The following is an 11,029-nucleotide window of genomic DNA, read 5'->3' as shown; positions in this document are numbered from 1 at the left end:
ATTTTTTTTATACCTGTTGTCCTATATAAAAACCTTCTAAAATAAAAAATTAATAAAATAAGAAAATTAAAGTTTAAAATGCTCCGGACCAGCAATTTTTGTGATTTGTAGCCATGAAATAGCCATCAAGATGATTTTAATGGTGTGAAATTAGTATAAGATTTTATCCAATGACTCACTTTTTTTTGCTGGTTACATACTGGCCAGAATTTAACAAAGTTGTTGGCCCTAAACTTTTTCTTATTTTTATTAGAAAGACATAAGTTTTCTGGTTCTATTTTGATCATTTATCTAAAAATAAAAGAAAAATAAAATGAATGGAAAGTTAAAAACTGAGAGTAGAAAATTCGGGATGAGTCTCGCACTCCAATACTCTATGTTATGACGCAAGGGTTTGTGTCAATTCAGTGTAAAAGTCAAATGAGTACAATTGTTCAAATGATGCAACTCTACAAGAAAACAACCCTCTTATTACGTTGCCGCTTGATTTTCTGCTTCAGGAACCGTTTGAAGGGAAGCAAATTCAATAAAAAATGTCCTAATTTCCATTGGAGCAAGTTCAACCACCAACTTTTCAGGATCAACAGGCCCTCCCCTCACCACCTTAGTTTCTTTAGTGGAGCCTTCTACTTTCCATGCTAACCTCTTCTTTTCCATTTCAGCTCTTTCTTGATTAGCAGACAAACTCATCTCGGTCACTTTCCTTATCTGAAGATGTCGTCAACTCGTTAGAACAAAAATTAGAGAGTAGCTTGTAGTAGTTATAAATCTTACCTTCTTGTTAGGAAACAGCTTTAACAATTCCACGCTTGCCATTGCTGAATAATCTTTGTCCTCCTCAATCTATTCATGGAACAAATACCAAGACAACATAAATTAGAAATATAAGTAGTTTTGCGCACTCATTTTCTGAGACATCGGGCCAATGTCGAATGGGACAGGCACCTCATTCAATGGTAGAACAGTGTGTATTAATGTACAGGATTCAAGTGAGTACAGATAATTATTAGAAAGTATATTGTATATGATGTTTGAATTATAACAAGTTATTCCAAGTAAAATTACAAAATTCCTTCAGTGACTAAACTAACTGCTGCAGTTGCATTGACAAACTGTCATTAATCTTAACAAGCATTTCCGTATGTAAAATATATTCCATGTTTTTGATAGAAATGCATGCATGCTTGCATTAGTTTTGTTGAAAAGCTTAACTCTACAAGAGAGAACCAAAGGACTACAGATAAGTAAATCAGTAAAATAATAAAAAACCTCGTAAAGGTGAGCCAATCTTAGAAGTATTTTTCCACTGTAAAGTTCCTGCAAAGTCCACAAAAATAATAAAATCACATCGGCGAAAAGACGGGACAACTAGAAAGCATTTTAGAGCTCCATCTTCTATTTTGCTATGTTCCCCAAATATAGTTGCATACCTGGAGTGTTAAAAGAGCAGTATTGTTTGGGAAACTGTATGAAGAATCTATGCCAGAAAACGTTGATGATTGAAAATTTGACAAATTATCCCCATCCTGCAAGAATAGTGGAAAACTTTTATGATGAAGGACCCCATACTACTACTCGTATTTATTTATTCCCCCTTATGTTTTACCTGTTCTGTGAATGCCAACAACAGTGGTGAATATAATTCCTGGCCAACTGTTCGACGCCACTTAGCACCTTCACCTATAGGATCAATTTTAAGGTACAGTTTTCCTTGAATCTGGAAATATCACATAAACAGGCATTAGTAGAATATAATTGCAATTTTTCATTTTATGTAGTATCTTTAATGCATCTTGCAGACACTTCAGGAACCCTGGGCAATAAAATGCTCTGTTTGAGAATATCAAAGAAAAGAAGGAAGAGAAAAGAGGAGGAGGGGGGGGAAGAATAGTTGCACCTAGCAAGGCTGCTTTGCGAGAACCAGAAAGGTTACCCTCATAGACATGAAATAACCAGAAATCATTAAGCAAGTATTAGTACATAGGCTCTTTGGTACGATATACTTAACGGTTAAACCTTCACAGCTACCAGCAATGCAAACTGTTTCATTGAGTGCCTCACCAACGCCTCTTGTATCGTCATGGATAAGCCTCCTGGAAAAATGAAAAGGAAAATCATATGAAAAAGAAACAGCAATAATTATGTCACTTATAAATCTATAGAGTAAAGTTGTAGCAAATAGAACTTAATATCAATAGAGATTGACAAGGAACAAAACAAACCTGTGGAGCATGAGCTCTACTTGACCGTCTACCAAGCTTGAAACCCCAACTGAACGGTCCACCAACACTGAGAGTTCTGTGTTGCTATCTTGCACATATATTCCTAAGTTAACCTTAGACAATGGTGGTAACGCACAATATTTTTTCATTAATATCCATTTAATGAGGGGAAAGACAGAATCAAATATGATAGAGATAATAACATCTTTCTAAAACATGGCAATAGGCTTAATCGTAGGAATAGCAAAACATTGCTTCATGTTACAACTGAAACACAATTTAAATATATAAAAGTGAAAAGATTAGATCAGCCTTGGAAAAAAATAGATTTACAGGGGGGAAGGAAAGACGTGAAGCAGCTAGTCTACAAAATCGTTATATACACACAAAAAGTGCGAAATTATTGAATATAAACATAGAATAGTGGAGGGATCATGAGTCTTCACTTAAAAACACTGAATATAAACAGAGAATAGTGGAAAGATCATGAGTCTTCACTTAAATTAAACACACCGGATAATAGTTTCCAGCTATGGGTTGGTTCACTTGTAGATCCCAGTCTGTCCGGAAATCTCGAATCTGCAAAATAATTTTACTTGTTTTATCCCACAAGATTGATACAACTACATAGACAAATCAATGCATTGAACTTTTTGAACGACCAATATTCAATGAATTCTTTTAGACAATCTTAACTCATACTATTTTCGACATGATCCAATCTTCCACAAGAGACTAAGACTTTATTGTCTTTTTTACACATCAACACAAATCACCTATCAAGTTTCCATCATTTACTCCTCAAGAAAATTAACTCCAACACTTATTATTCATTTTAAATATTATTTTTCTTGTATGTACACTCATCAACCTTGGAACTCCCATCTTCACAACCTAGTTTTTAGTCCTGCTGGCAATTTTGTGCCCAACATAAATAACATAGATATTGCTGGCATTATTGGCATCATGAGAATTTTCCTTTGAGTTTGATAGCCACTTTCTATTGAAAAATATGACCAGTTTCTCCATGTCATCCACACAGAACCCTATGTTTGGCATCCCCATTAATCACCCATCATTTTATTGAACTCAAGGTCTTTCTATTAATTATTTTACCTTTGTCTTCCACATAAATCCCATATAAACATGCAAATTAGAGTGGTTTAATGTGATATCAAGGTAATAAAAAATATTTAATATTTATTACAAAAAGAGAGTAAAACAAACACACCCTTTTAATGAAGTCACGTCCATTGGAATCTGTGTAGAATGTTTTGTTGGTCTTCATTGAGGTTGTAAACTGGGTAATAAGTTCTTTCCCAATGTTATCATCCACAGGTATAGGCCCAACCTACATATGCATAAACAGATTTTAGATGCAAATTCTGCACTACTTCTGTGCCATATAAAAGGAAATATATATATATTTGTTACTCAGCAATCAGAATACAGGGGAACTAACATACTGTGAACTCAACTTCAGCATGTTCCTTTCCCTTGAATATCCTTGTAATCTGTAAAAAGAAGAAAGAATAATGCTTAAGTTCCACACAAAAATAGATAATCACAAGAAACACAACTTTCATTTTACTGAAATTTGCGGGTCCTGTGGATGCCATGGGAAGGGAGTAGCGATGAGAACACTTGAGGAAATTATGGTTATTTTAACCATAATTTACCTGAGATATCCATGGATTGAGCTGCTGATGAACTTCATCCAGCACTGGACCACTTAAAACAGTAAAAGATTCCTTAACACGAACAAACATACAGAATTAGCATCTTGAATTGTTCTCTGGATTGATCACAAACTAAACTATTGCCAACTGTTTAAAATTGAAGAATGAAAAGTTTGAAACCTGGCGATCAGATCTAATTGGAAATGATCCATTTGGGCGGAATACATATGCCCCAGAAGCCTTCAATATGAGAAAAAAAGTTGGTAATCCCAAAGAAATATTTTAGTTAGTTTTATTTAAGAATAATATGGATGGACTGAAGCAAGTAAGAAATGGTATGATCATAGTGCTATCTAGCATAAAGCAAAAAAAGAAATAAAAATGTAATTCCTCCATCCAAAAATTTAAAAAGTTGTTCATACTAACAATATGATTGAAGTCTACAAAAATTAATGCATAAAATAATTGTGTTCAAGGAAGACTTGCGGTGGCTCCAATGACAATTAGGAGAGTGAATAAGATGAAGGATAATCCTTTAGCTAGAGAAAAGGGAGTTCTAAAAAAAACTCTGGAAGAAATTATCAAAAGTTATTTAAATATAAATGGGTTTAAACCCAGATGTGATCTGTGATAGCGAACTATGACATTGTTAGATCCAGACAGACGCCTGGCATAGTTGTTGTTGATGTATGTAGAAAATTATGTATACACACAACTTACCTGAGGATCTTTATCTGTTCCATCATTTCCAGAATAATAACTGTATGTTTGTTCAACAGATGCTTTAACCTTCAGCCAAAACCAAGACAGAATATAAAACATCAGCATAACTAACTTTATGCCATAACGAAAATTGAATTTGTAAGCCACTTATTCAGATTACATCTTATCTTGATCTTAGAATGCACTAAAAAATCTGCAAGCATATAAAAACCTAAGAGATGCATACTGAGGACTCACAAGATTTCTACTGTTAACATAATGAGTAAGCTTTCTTTCATCTGCAGAATAAAGCAGCTTCAAATTCCCTTGTCCAACTTCTATGCTGGTATTTGTACTTCTTTCTGATTTGTGCACCTTGGATATGGTTGAACGATTACCTTCGCCATTTAGTGAATTGCTCTCAGTTCCACTTATCGGTACATAGAAGCATAGAGTGGAAGATAAGAAGTTAGAAACAGAAGCAACATCTCTTACCTGTCTGTCTAGGCTTGGAGACTATGTATGTGCTGAAACCAAGGGGAGGTACAGACACTGGAAATGCAAGCCAGTACTTTGGTTCTGAACCAGGAGATTTTCCTACATACGCTTTGACATAGTATTTTCTTAGGATTGAAGTGGCATTGGATAGTGGGAGAATTTGAGACTCAACTTCATTCCCAGCAGAATCTTTGACAGAAATGTCTGTGGTGGAAACCTGCAGCAAGTATGTTTTGTCATCAGTCATTAAAGAATGGATTTAGCAACAATGGATGAACTTCAAGACTAAAGGATGCTTTAATCTCTTAGAAGAAAATGAACAATGATTACCGAGAAACAGGAGTGCGGCATTAACACTAGATTCAGAAGCGATGATGGCACGTTATCTTTATAGAACATAGTGTTACATATGCTAACGGAAAAAAAAAAAAAAAATTCATTCTAAGCACTTACAGGAATTCGAATTACTTCCTCCCTCTTCCAAGCAAGTGGGTTATAAACAACAATCACCTACAAAAGGCCACAACATTAAGAGAAATATTATATTGAAGAGGTTCATATCTGCTCATAACTTTGAGTGATGTAACTCTTGCTTTTAATGGTTGACTGATGTACATTATTATACTTACCAAGCTTTTTCCATTGCTCAACGTAGCTTCTGATGAAGGACAGTAACTTATATTGAGTAGAGGACACTGCAGCCAGATTCACATGACAGCTTTAACATAAATCCATAATATTACAAAGTGTTCTCAGATGACTAGATTTACAGACTCTAACATCACATAGTTTAGCAAGCCTTTAACTAAAAATAAACTAGAAAAGTGATCACGTAACAGATCTTAATAGCCTTAACTATACAGTAATTCAGTCAAACATAGAACAAATGAGACTTTATCTTCTTAGAATGGTTCATGCAGCTAAACTATCTTTTCCCTAGGGAGTTGGGTGGTTTCAGAATGCATGAATTCATGTTGCATATATGTGGCTTGCAGAAAAAAAAAAATCTAATAACTAATTTTAGTTTTTAATTTCCTGTCAAGTCAGACTAGAAGTAACATATTAGAAGCTAATTTATGATGAAACCATCGATTGAAAACATAAGAAACTTATTCTGTGTCCAGAGTGCATTGCCTGTTGTAAGTCCGACACTGGCTTCACCTGTTGCGAACTTAACTTTTGGTTTACCAAGAAAGCAAGGGCAGATGCGACCACCACTTCTGCCTGAAAATCAAGAGACAGTGGTCCATTTAATTTTATGTTATTGCCAACCAAACAGAAAATCATCAATATGCACCTCCTTATAGCCCAATGACAGTCGCAGTGCATAATCAGCAGCAACATGTTGTCTCTCTGTGCCACTAACTGCATCATGATGCTGAGCAATTGATAAAGCTTCTGCTAGTGAATTAGTATTTGGTCCAGATGCATTCCTCCCTTTGAAAAATTCTAATTGCCTTGCTGCCTAAATGTCAACAAGAAAGTAACAGATGTTCTAAGAAGGAAGTATGGGAGAGCTCACAAGGATGACAACAAACTAACTTACAGGTAGAAAAACGAGCATAAGATTTTACCTGATAGTAACCACTCATCACTCTCACATAACCCTTTAAAGCTGGCCTACTTGTAAAATAGCCAGTCCAATATGCATTCGGTTTATCTGCATATCTGAAATTATGTACCTTGAATTAAAACTGATCTCTTTCAACAATGTATAGAAATCTTAGGAGGAAAAGAAAGGATGGGAAGTGACAGAATGGTAGCGGTGATGAACTGCCTTCCTCCTGTTTGCAGGTTAAAGTAGGAGAAACGACTGTTTATTACGTTATTTGAATTAAAAATACTTCCCTTCTCCTCATGAAAAGTCTTGTGATAGAAATTCGTAATAGAGACTTTAAAACGGAGAAAATGTCTGTATTATTGACACCCCTTGTGTTGAAATCAGTGTGAAATCAGCTAAGAAGAAAAGAATACAGTACTCATTCACAGAGAATCTCAATCCCACCTTTCCCCTCCCATCCTCTCACTTTTAGACAGCTCAGTAAGTTATTTATGTTGATCAAGGGACGAATGGGACTAATTTCATTTCCTTGCAGCACCTGATTTGCATTCTCTCTTGCTCCTATATATATATTGGTGATTCTCAGTTGGTCTCTACCATCTTTCAAACAAAGCTTTCGATCATTTTCCCTTCCTCCTTCTTAACTCACATCAAAACATAAATCTAAAACAAATATAAGAAAAACTTACGGGAAGAAATCATCAACTTTAAGAGGCCATTGCTCATTTGCTGCATATTTTGAATCAGTGTAGATAGATGGTGTTGAATATAATGCATTGACACGCCCATCCTGAGTGTATGACACAAAAAGAAAGCATAGATTTTAACTCAAAAGTGGTAAAATCAGTATCTCCCGTCAAGTATGAAAAACAAAAAACTCCGACGTAACACTTTAGGCAACAATTGCAAAGGTAGAGCACCTGATTCACATAGTGAATAAACTTATCCATCTGCCTGAACCATGAATCAGCATATTGATACCGGAAGTCTGTCCCCATTGCCCACATAATGTGATTGGTTCTGGTCACATTAGCCTAGATATGGACAAAGGCAATTCAGTTTGTAACTTCCATAGGATCCTATTACGCTTCAAACAACATAAAACCAAAGTAAATATATGATATAAAAGTAAAAATCTAGTCTCGTCAACCAGTGCATCATTAGGCCTTTTTTAGGCCTCATTTCGAATGATGTGGGCTTTGGTGCTAAACATCCTGTAAAAATCTACAAATGCATCAATGTTGAAAAGTTTGATTAAAAGCTGATGAAATAATGGTAATATAATACATTTAACTTACAAATTTTTTTTATTTATTAAAGCAATCATAAACTATTGAGAACATACGGAAGTATATGCCTAAATCAGGAAAGTAAAACTGCTAGAATTAAGAGAAGCTGAAGTTTTCTTTTAGGTAGTTTACATCCATTGACAGTCTTAGCTGACTAGAAGCTCCTGTGACTCTCTTAAAGCAGAAGAAAGCCTTCTAAGAACTTTTCCAAAACATAGAAATTTTTCGCTTTTGCTGTCAAAAGCACAAAATCAAATGCAACTGCCTCCATGCCTTACTCTACCTCTAGTTTATTTTATTTTTTACCTTAGTACCATGTGCAGACTGCAGAGACAGATAAGAAACCTAAAATTACGGATTAATTTTTTTATGAGAGTATCTTAACACATAATTAAACCACTCAAAATGTCATAGTTTCTCCACTCAAGTGTTCAAGAATATTGTGAATAATAAAACGGGGAACTAACCATAAATTCTTCATTGATATATGAGATGATAATACTAGACCAAGAATCTTCTCTCAAAACATCAAATATAACACACTGGATCAAGCAATTAAAATATAACTTCTGTTCTTGTATGATTTAGAGAGAGAGAGAGAGAGAGAGATTAATCTGCGCCATGGAGAAGAAAAAGAAAAGACGTTGACATAACAAGAGAGAGAGAGAGAGAGAGGAGGGGGGATCAATGGTCAACGACTCACCTGATATATGGCTGCAGCTACAAAGTCATTGACCCTTTCTTGAACATTATAGTCAAACAGTTCAATGTCATCCTTCAATATAAATTTACTTGAATCTCAGATGAGGATACTAAAAAAGTATTCAACATATTCTTTCCATAAATTTTAAAGAATACAAGAAATTTACCTGAATAGGAGGGGAAACATCATTGATCTCAAACGTGAAGCCATCAGGAGGATCGTAATGCCTGGGAAATATCCCCGTAAATATCTGCAACGAAGTCACCTATGAAGGAACTGGAAAACTAAACCTTATATATCTAGACGGAAACAATATTGATAGGAACTAACTTGTGAAGAAGAACCAAGAGACCTAGAACCCTGCCAAATAACCTCAAGCATCTTCTCCTTCAATCGCTTGGCTCTATCCTGGTAATCAATTCTGGCAAAAAAGAGCGAATCGAATCCCAGCTGCAACATAGATATAATGAATAAAACTTGGACACTGTATGCAGCACTAATAGCACTTATCATATTCTAGTTCTAATCCACTGAAACTAGTTATTTTGACAAGTATACTAACTCTCCACATAACTGGATTATGATAAACATACCTCAGCGCCAAGCAAGTACGCCTGAACCGCAGAATGGCCAAAAGGATCGATCTGCCAGCCAACTCTTGGAGTCTTACCGAATTCATCTTTAATGAATTGATGCCCGAGAGTTGTCTGATCAATCAGGTCAATGTAATGCGGGGTGGCCTCATCATGCATGCACATGCCCCCATTTCTTCAAAAACAAACTCAGATATAAAGGGGAATATTGTTAATCAGATTCTGCTTCATAGACTTATGTTTGATCTACACAGATTATATGAATCAGAAAAACGAGAAAGACCTTTGACTACAAGTTACAAGGTACTCATTCAGATATTGCAACATCTAACTGATCAAAGTAAATCATAGGCAATAATTCAAAACAGTAACTACTAAGTAGCTTCAGGCAGAAGAAAATACGAGACTTACATGAATTCAAGCTGACCAGAGTCAACAAGCTCCTTCACTTTAATTTTCTTAGCTTTACTTTGCTGTCTCCACCATCGTTGGAAAAATGCCTACATAAAAAATTACAATCAAAATAGAAATTTCCCAGTCAAACACACCAATCACTCATTTCCTTTAAGAATTTTACAATCCAAAAAAAAAAAAAAAACTCAGTGTCAGTATCAAATCAAAGTATTATCACCATCTCAACATAGATAAATTTGCGATTCTTGTCTTCCAAAAGCGCAGAGATCACAGAATCCAGCACGTTCTGCACACATGCACCCTGCCAAGTAGCAAGTGAGAAAGAAATTCTTGGAACCTCAAAGTCAAAAATAAAGAAAGAAAATTGAGACTAACACGAATGGAGTTGTTGGCGCCGACGTAGTACTGATCAACGGTCTTGAGCCAGCCAACATCGTCGTGGGAGTGAGGCACCAAGTGAACGTTTATTTGACCGTTGACGATCCTCTGCGTGGTGTTGTACTCTATGTACTCTGAGTGTGATTGCGCCACCCAAATCGCCGCCACTATAACGACGAGTAGCACCGTAGCAGCGCCCATCATCACTACTCAGTAGTCAGTAATCACTATATGTTGTTCAGTTCAAGTGATGATTGCAGTGAGAGAGAGAGTGTGTTTAGTATTGTACTATTGTTGTTGGCTGAAATAGGAAGCTTGCTTGGATTAAGTTGTGGAGTAGAAGGGAAGCACACAAGTGGGCCTATCCCGTACAAATTACTAATTAGATTATTAGATTTAAATAGTAGATACAGATACACAATTTTCCTCTTAGCTCGCTCTACGGATATATATATTTCAAATTATATCAAAAAATTATATTATATTAAAAAAATATTAACTTTACAAGGAAAAAATATTCAAATCACATAAAAAAATCTAAATTACATTAAATTTATCTGAATAAAGTATTGTTTTTATCTCTTAACATTTCAGATAAGTCCTATTTGTGTTCTTAACATTTAAATCGGCCTATTTGTATCCTTAACGTTTGTAAAAGTGTTTCAATATTATCCTACCCTCAATTACACATCATGAGCTTTAGTTGGAGTTTTGAAATATCTCTTCTTGAAGTTAGAATACAAATGTCTGGGACAGAATTAATAATCCACTCCAGATAATAGCTCATCAAAAGTTGAAACTAATTCCTGCAACATTCACATAATTCACTTTTTTATGGATATAATTAAACCTGAACACAAACAGTGGGTATAATATTAAAATTGAACAATCCAAGCGAAACCTAATTGAGAATGAATATATCCAAGTGAGAAAAATTAAAAAATACAATCTGATTTGTTAGTATAATTGACGGTAAGATAATATTAAATC

The 11,029-nt window shown here is 35.0% G+C and overlaps 1 protein-coding gene across 3 annotated transcripts; it reads right to left on the bottom strand.

Annotated features, from left to right (window-relative positions):
• Positions 321-10,402, bottom strand: LOC107604872 (alpha-mannosidase At3g26720). Of its 3 annotated transcripts, XM_016306577.2 has the most exons (29): positions 10,037-10,390; positions 9,879-9,962; positions 9,659-9,747; positions 9,248-9,422; positions 8,985-9,104; positions 8,821-8,904; positions 8,655-8,726; positions 7,583-7,696; positions 7,352-7,452; positions 6,676-6,769; positions 6,399-6,566; positions 6,236-6,325; positions 5,731-5,796; positions 5,555-5,611; positions 5,099-5,318; positions 4,862-5,001; positions 4,622-4,690; positions 4,082-4,141; positions 3,902-3,973; positions 3,689-3,736; positions 3,454-3,573; positions 2,736-2,801; positions 2,223-2,335; positions 2,009-2,093; positions 1,607-1,717; positions 1,431-1,526; positions 1,270-1,317; positions 775-843; positions 321-708 (listed from the first exon to the last, which is right to left on the bottom strand). In XM_016306577.2, the coding sequence occupies exons 1-29, from the start codon at positions 10,241-10,243 to the stop codon at positions 472-474; spliced, it is 3,075 nt and encodes a 1,024-aa protein (XP_016162063.1). In that variant the 5' UTR covers positions 10,244-10,390; the 3' UTR covers positions 321-471. The 3 variants fall into 3 exon arrangements, with proteins under 3 accessions (XP_016162063.1, XP_016162064.1, XP_020960511.1); XM_016306578.2 differs by lacking the exons at positions 9,879-9,962; positions 10,037-10,390 and having other exon boundaries at positions 9,248-9,435; XM_021104852.1 differs by lacking the exons at positions 321-708; positions 775-843; positions 1,270-1,317; positions 1,431-1,526 and having other exon boundaries at positions 1,606-1,717; positions 1,898-2,093; positions 10,037-10,402.

This window comes from Arachis ipaensis, chromosome B06 (assembly GCF_000816755.2).
Source record: "Arachis ipaensis cultivar K30076 chromosome B06, Araip1.1, whole genome shotgun sequence".
NCBI classification, from domain to species: Eukaryota; Viridiplantae; Streptophyta; class Magnoliopsida; order Fabales; family Fabaceae; genus Arachis; species Arachis ipaensis.
This window is presented reverse-complemented; position numbering and strand designations above follow the sequence as displayed.